The 18114-nt window shown below is 39.9% G+C and overlaps 2 protein-coding genes across 2 annotated transcripts in view; one reads left to right on the top strand and one right to left on the bottom strand.

The window, feature by feature from the left end:
* Window positions 1–255: 255 nt before the first annotated feature.
* sdf2 (stromal cell-derived factor 2) lies at window positions 256–5146 on the top strand. The gene is made up of 3 exons (XM_008299398.1): window positions 256–511; window positions 2279–2475; window positions 3976–5146. Exons 1-3 carry the CDS (start codon window positions 328–330, stop codon window positions 4273–4275), a joined length of 681 nt encoding a protein of 226 aa, XP_008297620.1. The 5' UTR covers window positions 256–327; the 3' UTR covers window positions 4276–5146.
* Window positions 5147–9189: 4043 nt separating this feature from the next.
* Window positions 9190–18114, bottom strand: part of caln2 (calneuron 2) — a 24908-nt gene continuing 15983 nt past the window's right edge. Inside the window, exons 4-5 of the mRNA XM_008299397.1 lie at window positions 15239–15392; window positions 9190–9317 (exon numbers count right to left, since the gene is read on the bottom strand). Of these exons, the coding sequence (XP_008297619.1) occupies window positions 9190–9317; window positions 15239–15392 (282 nt within the window). The remainder of the gene's footprint in view (window positions 9318–15238; window positions 15393–18114) is intronic.

Raw genomic sequence — 18114 nt, 5'->3', positions numbered from 1 at the left:
ATCGTCCGCAGCAGCGAGGTGACGCCCCCCATTGGTCTACCGCGATACTACACAAAACCAAACAACGAAACGAGACTGAGCCATATAACAACCGATGTACTAGTGGTTTTTTTTCTTCATAACACGACATGATTTCAAACTGCCGTCCAACTACCGCAAAATAAACCAAACTAAAGTAAAATGCTGAATGTTACCACTCCGAGCCGCTGGGGGGCGCTGCTCACTGAATTGCACATTAGCAAACTGTACCACTTTAATGACGTAGCGAAAAATAATACAAATCTCAGAGAGGCATCAGCGGCTGCTTGTGCTCCGGTTTTAGAAGGAATGGGTCACTTAAATTGTACGGTTCTGCCACGTTTTCTACCGGCTCTGCTCCTGTTGTTGTCCTGGATATTCGGGCTGTCGCTCGGTACGGAGCTGAGCTTTGTGACCTGCGGCTCAGTCATTAAACTGTTGAATATAAAACACAATGTGAGACTTCACTCTCACGACGTTCGCTACGGCTCCGGTGAGTTCATCAACCGATTCTTTAGCAGTGATAAACCATCGCATCGTGTATTTAACTGATATTGTCTTAACCCACCATTACTCCGTTCTGTAATTAATTATGTATTGTTGGTTAAAACGACTGATTTCGATGTGCAGAGGTTAACAGTGTCAGCTTGACGCACAGGTCACACCGAGTGTATTATGTATGATCAGAGTGTTACAGATTGCTGGAATTAATCGGCTTTACTACAGATTCAAGCCTGATATTCAACCGAACACCTAAACAACTAGACACAAAGGCAGTTTCTTCCCACAGGCCACCACTCTGATAAACGATTAAATCCATCTGTAATGACAGAAACAACACTTTTTAATTCTTAACCCTGACATACTGTATATGCTGTACCCTACATGCCTGTTAGTGTTTCATTTCAACAAAATTGCTCTTTGCTCCATTGTACTAATGTCCTACTTAATGCATTTAAAATGTCAATAACCCTTTATTTATGGTTATAAACTGTAGTTGTTCCGATGATCAGAATCTGCACGATTTGCACTAAACTTTTGGTTTACTTTAAATATTCTTTGTGACACATATCTACAGCTCTACATAGCAGTTAAGCTTTTATTTTCCTGTCTTTAATTTGTCCCCCCTTTTAAAAGCATGCATTTGTTTAAGTACAGTGAAACTCTGTATATGTGCACATATTTGCCCAATAATTCAGATCCTCATTCTGATTCTGAGGTTCGGGGGGGATTGAGGAAGGGTTTTTCACCATCATCCCTTATGTGGTTTGCTTTTAGTTTAGCTGATATGACAAAGGGTTGACTGAATCACACGCAACAACAAAAATCCAGATCCTATTTAGATTGTGGCCTTTGATGTAAAAGTAGAAAAAATACAGTACCCTGTGAGACATCACATCTCCAACACACCAAGACTATAAATGCGTAACTTATAATCAATAAAGTCCCTTTAGGTCAGACACCAACCATCAGTTATACCAAGTTATACCTTTGTTGATCTGCTCACACAGTTTCCAAGCATTTTACCCGGCTACAGAAACTTAAAGGAACAAGATGTTGACATTTAACCCGAACATGCGCAAGTAAGCAGTGCTAGCTTAGTTAGACCTGAGTTATTGCACCTCTGTAAAGGTGGACTTGGAGATACTTGGGGCATCTGCTGTGATAAACATATGCATAGATGTGAGGGGGATGCAAGGGATGTGTCCCCCTCAATATTTAGAACATGTGTCCCCCTTCCCAAAAAGCATATTTTTTTGGAACAAACTATTTTGAAAACAGCTGTAATGCTAACTCATTGTGCCTGTATTTTGTGATTTCTCTTACATAAATAACATTACAGTCACAATTCATTGATGCAGAAAGACTCAAATTGTTGCATTAAAAATATTGCCAGGATGCAGGAAATTTATGTGTGATGCTCAAAATTTCCTGGGAGAGGACGCAAAGAAATGTTCAAAAGAAATCTTCAACCGTGGCTATAAATATGTTGTACAGTTCTGACTTGTAGCCGTATGGCTTTGGCCTTCAAAGATAACCACCTGGGTTGTTGGAAATGCTGTTTGCCAACATGAGGCCTTGGGCTCAAAGTCCAACCAATGCAGCAATCAGTAATTTAACTCATTAAGTATGGTTATACACTTTTATGCCATAAAGAGATTAAACAATCAAAGTACTCACATCAAGAGAATTGTTGCCTTTCCCTAGGTTTGTTCATTATGAATATCTGTAACACTCTGTCACTCTGTCTGTGAGACAGGTAGTGGTCAGCAGTCTGTAACTGGAGTTGCTGCCGTGGAAGACAGTAACAGCTACTGGAGCGTTCGTGGGACAAGTGATGCCTTGTGCCATCGAGGTACTCCGGTCAAGTGCGGGCAGACGATTCGCCTCACTCATGTCAACACAGGCCGCAACCTGCACAGCCACTACTTCGCCTCCCCGCTGTCCTCTAACCAGGTAGGTGCTGTGAGAAGTACACGAAGAAAGAGTAAAGGGTTTGGTGTTATGTGAAGGATTATCCGCTCCCTGCAGATCCTCCCTGCAGGGAAGGATGTTAGTGTCTAAAAGACAGCCTTGAAATTTCCAGCCTAATTCAAAAAAAGCTGATTATGAGAATGCTCGTGAAATGTCCCAAAGTTCATGACTATCCAGGAAATTTTAAGCCACCAAGAGATTAACTAATATTGTTAATATGTAGTGTGTGTAGATGTAAAAGGAGGTTGCCTTTCACATTAAGTTAAACCTAGACTAAAATTTTGACGTGGAACTGATTTGACAGCAGCTTTTACACTTTAGGAAACTTACCGAACTCTCTGGGAAAACAGCCTCGGGTCAGCAAAAGCGTCTCTAATCTTGAGGAAGTGTGAGAACACTGTCTCCCCAAAGTGTAGGAGCGGTGGGAGATGTGTACGGTGAGAGGATAGAAATTTGTGCCTGACATTTTGCTTTATAGTTATGCTCAGGTAGCTGTTCCTACAAGGTGTCTTTGTGAATTAGCTGATTGTGGATAATGTCAAAACCAGTGAAGATGGGTATTTAATCTAGTTAATAAGCCAAAAATAGACATTGCTGTGTGGTTATTTACCTCTAAGCTTTCAGATTTCTGGAAAAAAAATCAGTTGTGCTCACTGTAGCAATGTAAAATTAGCATCACAATTTAAGATTTTATATATATAAAACCCACCACGACAGTGTTAAAGGCACTGCAGGTTGTCGGGATCTCTCATGTGGCCAATAAGCACAATGCAGTCGTATCATTTTTACCAGTATGCTGTTCGCTAGAGACTAACAGGAGTATATTACACTGTGTTAAAAGTTGTGTATGCAAATAGCATTTGAGTTGGACTATCTGGGACTAGTTGTAGACAACCTACAGCCAGTGTGCAAACAGTGTGACAGAACATTTTTGAATAAAAGAAGGGACACCTCAAAGTTTCAGTTTTTCATTTGTTGACCCGCTGAACCCCAAGAAGTCCATCACATTTTTACTCACTGTGGGCTAATTTTTCACTGCAATATAAAGTCCTGTACCCCCATGGGAACGGCCCAACCATGGCTAGAAAGAACGCGAGAACTCACAAATGTGTTATGTTATGACACAGTTATAATGCCATAAACGACAAAGAAAAGAACAACAACAAAAACAAAACAAATGTTGATTTTTTTTTTCTTGAAGACACAGGAAGCCAGAAACAAAAAGAAACATCTCTTTGTTTATAGTGATGGGATCTTTAGCTTCCTAAATAATCAAGTATGTGAGAGTCAGCTTGTACAAGTCGATGGCTCTGTTTCAGCAGCAGGGAAAACTTGAAGAACTGAATCAAGATGGAGGGGTAAAAGAAACAACGTTCAGTGTTATTTATGTCTGGAAAGTTAAGGGATTGTAGAGTGGAACCAGAAACTTAAAGCCCCTCCTCTACTCCTCTACTCCCCTAATGTCTGCCTCACTGTCCACAGGAGGTGAGTGCGTTTGGCGAGGAAGGGGAAGGAGACCACCTCGACGAGTGGTCCGTTCAGTGTGGAGGATCTGTATGGAAGCGCGAGGAGGCCGTCCGCTTTCGTCACAAGGCCACCGACGCTCTGCTATCAGTGACAGGGGAGCAGTACGGACGGCCGATCCACGGGCAGACGGAAGTTCATGCCATGTCAAACCCTAGCCAGCACAGCCTGTGGAAGGCCATGGAGGGCATCTTCATGAAGCCCAGCGAGAGCCCACCAGGCAGCCGAGACTACAGCCACCTACACACAGAGTTCTGAACCTCACTTTTCTCCTCTGCTTCTGTCTCTTCCCATTTTCCTCCCTGTCTACCTCTGTCTCTAATTCTATCTGTACCAGCAGCCGCCTTCCCTCCCTTCCCCAAAAGATATTTCGTCTGTTGACATTCACATGGAGACGCTACTTGAATCCCTAAAGATCCAGCAGCTACACTCAGAGGGCCAACAGTGTGTGAAAAGGATTAGAATTTGCCTTAACAGGTACAAGAAGACAGAGAACTAATAAATTTGCTGTTTTACTGTATAAAGACTAATCTTTTGTTACAGTTTGTGACACTTTACATCCAACAAGAGGTGTGTCTCTCAGCTGTTATTTATTTTCACTCTAAACTACGGAAGGCTCTGGAGGTTTTGCAGATGAGTACATTTAAGTCACCAAGTGTTGTGTTTAGTTTGACTAAAAGACATTGTTACACTTGTGCCTTTCTCCTCTTTTAAAAAGTTGTGGGTGTTTACATAGTGGAGCCTTTTAAACTTTTGGAAACATAGGAATTCAGTTGTGTTTTTATGGTATTTGTAAGCCATATCCTGCGCAAACAAAAGATAAGCAGTGTTACGATAGAAAATTATTTTTTTCCTGTAGGTCAGTTTCAGTGTTGCACACAAACTGTTCCACACTAATTTGACATGAGAGAATAAGCAGCTTTGTCTGTGGAGGTGTGTGTGTGTGTGTTTTTTTTTTTTTTTAATGTACATCATTGAACTAAATTCTGTTTATTATCTGGTCAGTTTTAAGGTGCTGGGAGAAAGTACAGTGTTTTACATTCATGCTGTCTGTGCATGCAAATGTGTTCTAGAGGTTCATATGAACAAATCTGCAAGAATACCTCATATTAAAGAGTTTTTTAATGCATACCACTGTCAGTGTGAGTTCTTCATTGGATTTCCTACTTTTTATCATTATGCAAGCAGAAATCAATTATAAAGTCCAGCCCTTTAATTTAACAGAGATGAAAACCGACTAAAGGATTTGCTAGTCAAGTCGGCTATTGATGTCTGTCTGGACCATTACACTTAGCATAATGCCTTGTTTGTCCACTTAACGGCATGTTTTGGTTCATTATCTGGCGGTTAATGGGGTGCATCTGCTATGAGGCTATTCTCACTTGTGTTTTGACCTATGCTCCCTAATTATAATGATTTAGAGTGAGTGCTGCTGCCAGCACTGCTCTACAGGAAACCCCCGTCTGACACGAGCTGACAAATGTGCTAATTCACCTCCAGCCATCACACAGTGCATCACGCTAAATCGAGTTTTAAGATGCTGCTCTCAATAGTCGAGCCTTTGTGCGCTTGTCTGTCGCACTGGCTGAGGTTAATTCACTGAAAGCTGTTGTGTTTGTAGTGCTGCATGACCTGCATGGTCTGTCTGAAGGTGGGAGTCTGAAGAGGCTGCTCCGCTGACTCCTTTATGTGCACTCTGGAACCTGTATGAGGAAACTGCAGAGAGCGGTGCTCAGAGAAGCCCTGCTGTGCTGTCATTCTATTTTTAAGGTTGGTATTTAAAGTGACACTGCAACGATGATAACAAGTGACAAGCAATACAACAAACCTACTTTATGCCAAGCTTTACAATCATGAACATTAAGTGAAAACATTTCCTATTTGCTTATGTAAGATTGTTTTACCTGTTTGCGTTGCTGTCATTTCTGTATTGTGCATTCAGAATCCCAAGGCATCCAAGATCCTTCACAAGTAAAACGCAGGTGCCACATATTTCTATCAAAACAAGGTTTTATTGCATAAACATATATGGATATAGATTTTTTTTTTTTTTAGATTAAACAGATTAAACTTGTTATTTGCATTTTTAAATATCCATTCAGTTGGTAACTATTGCTGTTTTCTTTCTCCTTTTCTAAGCAGCATGCCAAGGTTGTATTACATATCTGTGTTTAGTTTTTATCTCTATACAATCTACAACTGGTAAAAACATGTTTTGGTAAAAACAAATCTCAAAAGCAACTTTCAAAAACATGAAAATCATGAACCGATCCTGTCCTGTTGCAGATGTACAGTATAATAATGTAAACTTCAAAAGTGTTGGTAGAAGGTCTTTCAAACGAGTTTTTCCTTACATAGCCATGCAAGGATGTCTGAATGGCACAATTATGAAAGAACTGTTGAGATAAAGTGGGATATGCTGGTTTCAAAAGGGCTGTGATGCTAATAGACAAACGTGAAAACATGGTCCATTGGTCAATGTGCAGAGAATATCAAAGACAAACTGACTTACGAGGATAAGTGTAGCGTACATTATACAGCAGTTTACAGGACGATGAGGCAGTGAGAACATTCCATTAAAACCTAATGTGACTAAACACACAATATACTGGATTTAATGCAAAGTTTAACCATCCACAGTGAGACCTACAGACTCTACCCTAGATGATGTGAAACAGAGATGATGATGATGTGACCTTGTATTTGCATATTTATGAAAATGCCCTCTTCTGCACTCTGATTTGATTAATAGCTGGTAGAAACTAGAAAAATGGCTATTACAGTATAAATTGGAAAGTCAAATATGTGACAGTAGTACATACATACCTACATTGAAACCAAGGCTGTGCCACCACAAAGAAAGATTAATTGGATTCCCTGTCTTTCAAAGACATGAAAATCTAAACAACAACATGCATACTGATTTACAGTATTATACATTTTTGCTGTGATACTTGATCTTACAAAGCTATTTTTTTTTTATTTTAAAAGAAAGCCCTCTCCCTCTCTTGCCTTCTTTAGATTTTGTCCAACTCTGGCAATACAATTTTGTGGTTTCACATTTGTTTGATAGAAATATCTAGCCTTCTTTTCATCCACCCAGGCATAAAACAAGAGAACAAAATAATCGCTCCAAGGTCATAACAGGAACGAACCAGTCTCCAGTCCAAGAATGTCCAAGAGGAGCACCGTGCAATTCAGGAATTCACACATATGGCAAATAATGCTGCAATCAGGGTTAATGAACACCAACACAGAGCTACATTGACATAGGGCTGGGCGATTTGGTTGAAAGAAAAATCACAATATTGATCAGAATATTAAGACAACATCTATTAACATCACACAATAATCACATGTAAAATAATAGAAACTGTTCTTGCTGTAACTGGGTTCTACTTAATTCTACAGTGTGTTCTTCAAAACTTGAGAGTTTGCTTGGAATGCAACAGAATTTTGGAAAACTTTTGCCGAATATGAAACCATAACTATTCCAATGTCAGTAGATAAACAATGACATTTCTTTATTGCCCAGCCCTACGCCCACATAAAATACCCTCTCTTCACCCTCAAACTTAATCTGTGGTGTCATTGAGATGTTCAACCTCGGCTGGCTCCATTAAAAAAAAAAAACGAAGAGGAGCATGATTGCAAACTCCTACAAGGTCTTTTACAAACATTTCCATCCTTTATAAAATTGTAGTGCTATTAGGTCTGAACCATAAAACGCAGCGATGACCCCAGAAACTGCTACAGGTACTGCAGCAGTCGCTTTCCAACCGATCCTGAGCTACGAGTGCGATGACAGAGTTTGGGTGATGGAAAAGTTATAGTCTTGGTTTTGCCATTAAAAATAGTGAAAGGTCACCAATACAGACCAAACTGCCCCTGCAACACTGACACGACAAATATCAGAGCTCAAACTCAATGGTGTTGTTCTTCACTCGTGAACACCGTGTAAACATGGCTGTTCAAGCTGTAGTTCACATTTTAACCACTAGAAAGCAACCTTTTCCAAGAAAACAGCTGTATCAACAGTATGTCACAGCTCTACTGTATATCCCTGATATAGCTCACTAGTTTCTATCCTTTATACATTCTGCTTTTGAGAGGAATAATACATTACACAAGCTAATAACACTATATATACAGTGAAATCGATGGGAAACTGGACTTTGAGAGATGTTTAGTATGGCAGTGTATATACTGGCATGCTTTTGTGTGGTGTATGTTTACCACAGCTGGGCAGTATTACGATGTGATGCTGAGCTGAAACATTTTCTCCCAGCGCACAACGAAAAACATTGTAATTTATCTCAGTCTGCTCCTGTCATATATCCAAACCGTAGCTTGTCTGATTTCTCTTCATATATTATACACCTCTCAGACAGCCTGAGCTTACATTATGTATGCAGACAATGCAGTCTTTTACATGCCACACAAGTGTCGCATGACCAGTCCATCAATCAAACAGTACTGAGGAGTGGTGATAGCGGTTCAGCTTGTGGTCCCTCACTGAGTATTGAGTTGTGCTTCTTGTAGATACACATTAAGATTTCATGAGTCCCAAGACTAGGAGACTGAGCTTGAGGATAAGACGCGATGTTTACACGTGACATATGAGATGCGATCACTATGCGTTTAAGCCGCGTCCGACGTTCGCCCACTTCACATTCGATGCAACTTCTAGAGGGAAAATATATGCACTTGTCCATAATAACCGTTGTTTGTTTTGGAAATTAGGAATGGCTCAAAGCACCTGATAAACATTTTTCGGTAATTAGAAAATCAAGTTTAAAGGGCGGTCTTGGTCTCGAAAACAGCAAAATAAAACCCTCTATTCAATCTCAAGATATATATAAAAACATAATTTGTTTGCAGTTCAGGTTCCTTACGATCAATAAGTCCTGTAACTCTACATTGGTGACATCTTCAAAGCAAAACAAATACGCCTCTCTTCATATCACTCACATTGTTTTTTGGGTTTTTTTTTTGTTTTTTTTGTTTTTTTTAATATAAGGTAGGTTCAAAGTAAACTTAAAAACAAAACAAAAAAACTCAACTGATTGTTTCGAGAAGTGCTGGGGTTGTGGCTGGTCCAGCTTTGGCTGCAAAGACAAGATGTGAGGTCATGGCTGTTCTGTCCACTCCCCATGCTCACAGTGCAATTGGTTACTCCATGCCGTTCCGCAGCATCTGATTGGCTGCGATGAGCATGACACTGATGATGAAAGCCATAGCGAAGGCGCAGATCAGACTTTTTCTGACACACGTCTGCCGATTCTTCTTCTTAGGATGTACTGAGAGGAGTGAGAGAGAAAAGAAGAAACAAGAGTGTTATTGTGATTGTAAATAGTTGATTAACTGAATCACTTATGGACTTCAGTGTACTTCTTGTTGCAGTGAATTAGACAAGAAACTCAATACCACTCTCACATCTGTGCACCGAGATGGACATAGCCTCCAGGTCTGAAAAGTGAAGCATTCTGTATAACGGCCAGCAGGAGGAGAATCCTCTGGTTACAAAAATAAGTCAGGTTGTGTAGAAGTCTTCGATTCAGTTACTCTACTTGTCAGTCGATTTATTACCTCTGTAAACATCTGTCTAATGAGTTTATGGCCTCAGTTGATAGTTTCAAATCTTTGTCAATACAGCTTGATGTTCACTTGTAAAATTATAGTTCCACACAGAGTAAAATAGACTAATAAGCAGGTTATGCTTCAGGGTGTGACTATGGATGTCTGTGGTGTCCTCTCAGTCGGATCCACCTTGCTGGTCACGTCTGGTGTCAAAAACCAAGATGGCAATGGCCAAAATATCAAATTCAAGGTTTTAAAATGGTAGTCCACAGACCAGTGGGATATGTCACATATGCAGTTGGCGCTTCCTGCTAGAATCTCTAAGGACCAATTCATGCTTTCCATGTCCGTGTGCACAGACTGATGTTGACTTTGAAAGTGGACAGCAGAGTTGCACGTAGTTCTTTTCATACCACAACAGGTACATTACAGTTTGCTACGCAGACAGTCCCATTGCCCCTCACAGTGAACACAGAAAAACATGGTGGATTCTTCTAAAAGGCTGTGATTTTGTACTTTTCACAGGAGGATATAGCAGCTGGTTACAGATTGTATGAGTGTGATTATTCACACGGTGTGTTGGGCACAGAGGAGGGAAAAAGCACAGGATTCGTGAAGACTTTACAACTTCTCACTGTGTTTGGGCAGGTGTGACAAAGTACCTCCGAAGTCGGACAACAACTATTTCCTTTACAACCCTTTAATGAAGAATAATAAAGGTGAGGATGAAGGAGAATCTCCTCGCACAGCCTCTCCTCAAAACAACCATTTGTTTTAAGCACCAATTGTTTTCCTAGTGCATCTGTAGTCAGCTCACATGCAGTGTGTTCTGGTCTGCATTTGAACGTCTGCAGAGAGATCCAAGTGGACCCTTGCTGACTTAAGAGAATGATGGAATTTACATTACACATAAGGTGGCGGACGCATGAACGCAGAAAGCATGAATTGGCTTTAATGCTCACTTAGTAACAACTTCTATCTGACTCATTTCATTTGTACAAAATATGATTTCCACCCAGAGTTCACAACCAGCAGAAACTCTAAGAAGTAACTGCATCTGGTAAAACAATAGCAACACCAATCACCCCCCCTTTGGTCATTAATTGTACTTTAGAAGCTTTCGTTTTTGCATGGATTAAACAAATAAGATATACTGTGTTAATTAGTGAAGTGTTACATAAATCTGATACACAGATTTGATATGCAGATTCTTCAAATAGAGACCAGTTATTTCTCAGCTTCCACCTTTTAGGCTTATATCTCAACCACCTTAGATGTTTAAATACGTCACCCAGTGGAAAAATCTGTAAAAATCCATAGAAATACTGTATAATCTATAAATGGCAGCAAATTGTATTAGATATCAACATTTTGTTTAAAAAGAAATCAAGAAAAAGTAATGTTCAGCTGCATCACTGTGGTAGCAAACAAAGAATGTGCACACAGTTTGTCTGAGACTTCAAGGTGACAGTGTCTGTAAGTATGATGCAAATGAACATTTGAATCAAAACTGCACCAAAGGGACATACATCAGAGGGATAACAGCCACAGATGAAGATGTTTGCACATCCCAAATCTGATACCTTGATAAATGTGGTGAGGGCTGAAGTTTTGCTGCTTTTACGTATACGTCCATACGCAATTAAATTTTGGCAAAATCCCTATAAGTTAGCTCAGCTGGCACTATCTTCATTTCATTTAGTGCACAGATGTAAGAGATGTCAATAACAAAACATACTGCATTTACCAAAATGTTAACTAAAACATTAAGTAATCAAACAAAAACATTGACCTATTATTTGTAGAAATTCAATACTATTACTGCATAAATTACAACATAACATCGTCAAAAACTGACATTTTATGCAACATTAAGAAGGAGGCAGTGGACGGCCACAGAAGGATCAATAAGTCCATTTACATAACAATGACAGGGGTTAGATCTCCAGTCGAGATACAACCACTGGGACTACCAGCTGAGTGAAGACTGTGACATGCAGTCACAAGCTCTGGTAATGCTTCTAAGTGGACCTTTGAGCTGAGATTGTTTAGTCACACATAGTGTTCAAGAATGAACAAAAAACACATTTTTCTCTTAAGTCTTTTCTGTTGTACCTTCATAAAAATTTTAAATATCAGAATTTGAACCTAGTTCTCAAGGGACGCATCCGTTCTTTGAGTCAAGCAAACCGAATATAATAGCAGCTAACAGTTGTAGTTGCCGTGTTTTGCAGTTTATTTCTGTGACCCAGATCATGAGGGGAAAATGTTTCAAATGTAAAAGTAATGAATATGTGAGCGTCACTCGCTGGTTACAATACTGCCGCAGCAAAAACAAAGAAAGAGACAAGAGGAGCAAGGTGGAACTTTTGTTTGCTACCTATCAGTTTGGGTTGAAAGGCCTTTATCCCGTTTTCTGGAGACTGAAGGAGGGAGATGAGCAGAGACAGATGTGTCCTCCAACAGGCCTTGCAGCGAGAGGAACAACCCAAAGTTTCCTCTCTGTCAGCCCCTTGTCTCAGTTTGTTAGAATCACACACCGCATCAATAAATCAAGTCAGAGCTCTGAATTGTGGATCTAAGAGGAACTGTGAAGGCACTGAGGTCCCTCTGGACAGGAAGAAGACGGGAAAGAAGCAGCCATAAAAGAGGGAAGTTGAGGATGTGGGAAGAGGGCTAAATGGAGAAAAAGATACAGCTGTTCTGTACAAAGGCTCTATACCTCTTCATCTGTTCTTTATCCTTGCCTCGACTACTTTCACTCTTTCTATATCTTTATGCTTTACATTTTCCTCCCCCTAACTCCATGGTACACTCTTCCCTCAACACCAAAAACTTAGTGAAAGAGAGTGCCAAGCCAGCAGTTCCCTGATCCCTTCTTTAGCCTCTTATCTCCTCCTTCACTGTCCCTTCTCTGCTAAGTTGCACCATTTCCTCCCAGCTGTCTCTTTTTAGGTCTCGCCGAGACTGTAGGCCGGCACCCAGTGGATTCATTAAGACTTTCCAAGTTTTTCCAGCGCGTTTGATCTGCCTTTACCTTTGTCCTACTCTGACTTGGTGGATGTTTCGCAGCAGAAAGGCAATTTTGAGCTCTGTACTGTAGCTACACAAGGTCAAGTTTAGGTTTTTGTCTCAATCTTCTCCCTAAAGCAAAATAACTTGGCGTTCCAAAAGTGTGTTTCGTATTTCAGTTAGGCAGTCAAATATTAGCAGCCCATCAAACCTCACAATGCTGGCTAGGAACTCAAAGAAATTGATGCATGACCTTGAGATTAATAGATCTGATCATCTGCAGTCTTGAATTGGCCTCAGGTATCTTTGACATTCCCATCAGGACCAACAACGAATAGATGAAACCTCTGTGATGGGGTTTCATGTTGATATAGCAGAAGATTTAAAATTGAAGATTTCACCTTGAATATTGCCAAGCAAAACTTAGAAAGTTACTTTTATGAGTGAGTGTTTAAAAGTGTTTTTTTTTCTTTTCTTTTTATCACACTCTGCACCACACTTTGTTTTTTCCACTTTATTCTCATTGAGCAAAGACTGGAGGGCAAGTTCTCTCCTGTTGCTATGTGGTTGCATTTTTCTTTTCTTTCTTCTTGCCCTCATATTCTTCAGTGTTTTCCAGCTCGATTTACTTCTGCAGTATCTCTTGTCTTAAAATGGTATTCTGCTCTTCTAACCAACACATTCATTTAGTAACAACTGCTCAGGGCAGCAACACATTTGTGAATTTGTTTACAGGTTATTATTAGAGGAGTAGTTTGATATGTTGTAAAATATGGTTATTTACTTTATTGCAGTTGAGATACCTCTCTCATATCCGTATGACAGCGAGAGCAGAGGCAGTTAGCTTAGCTTAGCATAAAGACTGGAAGCAGAGGTAAAAAAAAAATAGCCTGGTGCAGCTCACCAGTAGCTGTAAGGCTCACTAGTCAATCGGGGGTTTTCCTGACTGTAAATGGGGTTTTGGGGGATGACTGCGGACGAAAGTCTGCATGCAGTAAAGGCAATGAGTCTGATCCCCATTTGTCATAAATCTATGCCTTTTGTGGTTATTTCTGACCATTCAATAAACAAAAATGTCCACTTTGTTTGAGTAAATCAAAACAGATTAACAAAACTGGTTAAAATACATACATATAAATATATCTGGTTCTCAATTCTTTTCAATCCGGCACTGGGGTTTTTTGTTTGGTGCTGGTTGAAATCTCTTTAGGAGGCACCAAAATTCCTCTATGCACGAAAAACCCTGTTAACATTTGCATCTCACTTGTATTTGTCACATTGCTGTTTTATAAAACAGCAATGTAACTTCATGAAATCAACACACCAGGCTACTAGATGTAGGAACCCTTATGTTAATTTATGAATTTTCATTAAGTCTAACCTATGACAACCTGTACAGATATGACAATCTCATACCAGCTGGTCATCATTTTCCTTCTGCTGTTTATTCACTACAATGCAAGGAGATGATGTCCTTATTCTCGAAGCTCTGATTGTCTCTCATAAACAGTCATCAGGATGCACCATACAGACCTCTGCACAATGGCCCTATAAAGGCACAAGTTACTACGCTCAGGTGTCTTTTTATTACTCCATTTAGGACATGTCAATATAATGAAGACATTTTACTCGAAGCAGTGCCTTGTTTTTTTCTTTTTTTTCTCTCTCTCTTTGTTCTCTACTGTTTTTTTTTCCCTTTTTGCCAAAGAACACCTAAAATGACCTGTTTGAACCGTATAACAAATTACTGAACAAAAATATAAACGTAGCATACAATATTTTCTCAGATTGTACCTATTCTTTTAAACATAGGGACAGAAGTACTTGTTGTTCTCTCCAACAGAATGGACGTATGAATGGGCTTGGCGACGTTAACAGACATTTTGTCGAACAGGACCATGTTGTTGGACACATCCAGCATCATGTGGCGGACTGTCTGTTGTACCGTGTTGTCTGAAATGATTTCTTAGACAACAAATTGTGCAGTTGTGGAGAGTTCAGACAACAACCCATTCTCCTCTTTCTCTTGCCATCTATGGAATTATGTCATTTGAATAAAGTTGCATTTTAAGGTGGACTGTTGCAGTCACTGGTCAAAGGAGTGTTTGTGTACTGGTCACACTATCTGATCATTGTCCTTTAAAGCCACACCTGACCTGAGTGTGTATTAACGCAATGGTTGCGAATTTGTCACTGCTTTAACAGCTCAAAAACGTTTTGTGCACAAAAATGTAAGCTCTTTCCAACAACACCAATAGAACCAAGTGTTTGAACTTTTTCTCTAAGTTAGAAAAGCCCGTTAGCATGCTGTGTTTATGTTTTTTGCCCAGTGTAGATTCAGCAGATGCTGGTTATAATTCAAACATCTGGAAACGGGCTGCTTCAAGTCTTTTTGCAAAGCTAATCTAATTGCCTTTTGGCACTTGCACCATATTTAGCACGCAGACGTGACAATGATATTGATCTTCTCATCTAACTGACTGCACAAAAGCTAATACGTATATTTGTCACATTTCTGACTGTTTCATCAGACAGTTTGATTAATCACAGTAAACAGATACTCGACTGCTGCTTAAAATATCACAGGTTTTTATGACAGTAAAGTTTCCATTGTGAACTGCTTCCTCACCTCCCTCGTACTCAGGGCAGTTCCCTGAGGTTTCATTGAGGCTCTCCTCCTCTGTGATGATGATGTTCTCTATGTCCTTCATTGTCAGGTGGTCCCGGAAGGCGTGGAACAGCACCTGCTTCAGCTCATCCAGAGACAGCTGCTGCATGTCAAACTGCAGGGGCACACAGCAATCAATGCAAAGACATAGTCATCCACAAACGGGTTTTATGGGGGCAGATAAATATAGAAGATAAGAATCAGGTGTGAAATGTACAAGCAGCAAGAAATGATGGCATTTATGAATCCACACTTTACTGGTAAATGTGTAATGTGCAGATGTGGTACGGGAGTAGGAACTGTGTCAGTTGTAATGTAAATCTTCACTGGTGCTATTTTTGGGCACCTGAATCAGTATGCAATCCTGTTTGTGTGCATAAATGTATACTCGCACAATCAGTTTAATGGATGTCCCAATTAATATGGAAATGGCAACACATTTTCCTCCTTGTAGGTGGTTGTGTTTTCCCTTCTGTGTACATGTTCATGTTTAAAATGACTGATGAGACTCTCACCAACCACTGACTTGAAGACTACATTTCTGCCTCCATCTGTCCTTCCAGAAAATCACGGCCTTCTTTTCTTCCCCTCTAAAAAACATCTTCTTTGCCCACAATGCACACACCATCCTCAAACCCAAGAGCATGTATCTGGATTATTTACCTCACTGACAGCCTCAAATACAATCAGTCGCTTGGTTTAGCACGACAGATGGACACACTGAGGCAGGCATGGCAAAGAGGAAGAAAATAAGGGGTTGATCGAGAGTGGAAGAGAGAGACGCTGCGAGATAAGAAAATGGGAAAGTATGATGAGGTCAAAGTAGTGGGAGACAGATGGAGAAAACAGAACTGGCAGACAATGGTGGTGGAGATGTAAAAGAGTTGTGATAGGGAAGAGGAGATGCTCATTTCAACGAGGGAACAATAATCCTGCTGGTGCTTTATCGCCGTGCTCGCTAAACGCTGAAAGCAGCATCATTCGTGCTCGCCCACTTTAAGTAAAACAGATATTGTTTACCAAAGCAAAACTACCTGAGGAGAGGTTGGAAATCCTTTAATTAGCAGGACTGTATATCAAACTCCAGTATCTCTTTGCCACCAAATGAAATGGGAAGCCAACACTGAATGCAGTCAGGTTTGCAGTTTATTTAATGTTTAAAGGGGCATTTATTTTGCATTTTTGCTTAGAGTTAAATTGGGAGATCTCATATCTGTCCGTTGAATATGAAGCTAAAGCCAGTACAGGTTAGTCAAAACACTCAAAAAAGAGGGTACTTCTTATCTGTCCTAAGTACAAAAAGACAACCAAAGCTTCTGTAGCTCACATATTCCAAGAGTCACACTTGCCACGTCCCCCTGTTTCCAACCTTTATGGTCAGGTAAATTACCCATCTGCAGCTGTAGCTTCACATTTAATGGAGATATATGGAGGTGGTATCTTTTATTTTTTATCTAAGTGTCACATATTCATTGATTTATAGCATCATTCTTGGAAATGTATTTTATTTGGATTCCCAAGTGCTTCTCTTTTAGATAACATTTAACATTTGAAAATAGTTTTTTTTTTGCAGAATTTATTGGTGTTCATCCTAATGGCAGATTTCTACACTGCAGCAAAGCAATCAATGGAACATAACCAAGACATTAATAGAAAAGTGTGATATCATCATCCTGCAGCATGCACGCATACACATGATAAGAAAGACGTTTTATGTTACCGGGCCTTTTATGTATTCTGCATGTCTGCTCCTCTCGGCTCTGCAAATGTGTATTGATTCCAAATGTGACCATGCGTGCCACATTTTCAGGTGATTTACACTGTAATCGTGGAAACATGCATTTGGATGCATACGCACACACAGGCACGTGCACAGGAATAAAAATAAACAGACGCGACATGATCAGCAAACGTGAGGCACGGCAGTAAATAAGAATGATTTCAAAGAACTGCACAGACAAAGACACTCTCTGGTTTCTGCTACCTCTTCTACCTCCCACTCAGTCACACACAGACCGACACCCACACACAAGGATTATTGACAATGGAGCAAACAACTTTTTCTTTTTTTTCCTTCCCTTCTTTTATTTTTGAAACAGCAAACAAGCAAAAGTGACAGGAGTGGATGAAGACGGAGGGGCAGTCCAACACGACAAACAAGATTCAGTGCAGGGGGATAAGTTGTAATCATCTTAAGCAGAGCAGAAATACAAACAAAACAAAACGACAGCACAAAAAAAACATAATCTAACTGTAAACAAAAGTGTTGCTCCTCCACTGAAATCTCAGTTTGGACCCTTTTGTGACTTTACATACGATTGATAGATGCTTTGCAGATCAATTAACTTTATCCATGTTATTAATATTCTCTGAGACTCTGTAAGGTTTGTTGCAAAGTAAAGTTTGCAACAACAGCTGCTACAGGCTTGTTTTTTACATAATTCGTCTTTTTGGCAACACATTCTCCAAGATTTTGTTTTGCCTTATTTCAATCCAGACAGAGTATAGGGTGTTCAGACTCTAAAACCCCTTGAGGCAAATATGTGCTGTTGGGCTATAAAATTGGCTTGACTTCTGTAACATATGTGATAATCCTTCAAAGATATACAGTCAAACAAAAACCCTAGTTGCAAAACACATACAAAAGGCAGGCACATCCATGTAATGAGTCCTAAGTGCAGGACAAAAATACATCTGAGTCATCATCTGGAAAAACATTTGCAGCACACAAGTACAGATGCTCTCGGGAACATTTATTAAATTACTACCTCATGGTGACGTTTCGAGGATAAAAGCTCTACTTCAAACGTAGCAACATACAGAGATAAATAAAAGCG

The sequence above is a fragment of the Stegastes partitus genome, unplaced genomic scaffold (assembly GCF_000690725.1).
Source record: "Stegastes partitus isolate 25-593 unplaced genomic scaffold, Stegastes_partitus-1.0.2 Scaffold1411, whole genome shotgun sequence".
Lineage (NCBI taxonomy): Eukaryota > Metazoa > Chordata > Actinopteri > Pomacentridae > Stegastes > Stegastes partitus.
The sequence above is the reverse complement of the archived record's forward strand: the minus strand, read 5'-3'. Positions and strand labels throughout refer to the sequence as shown.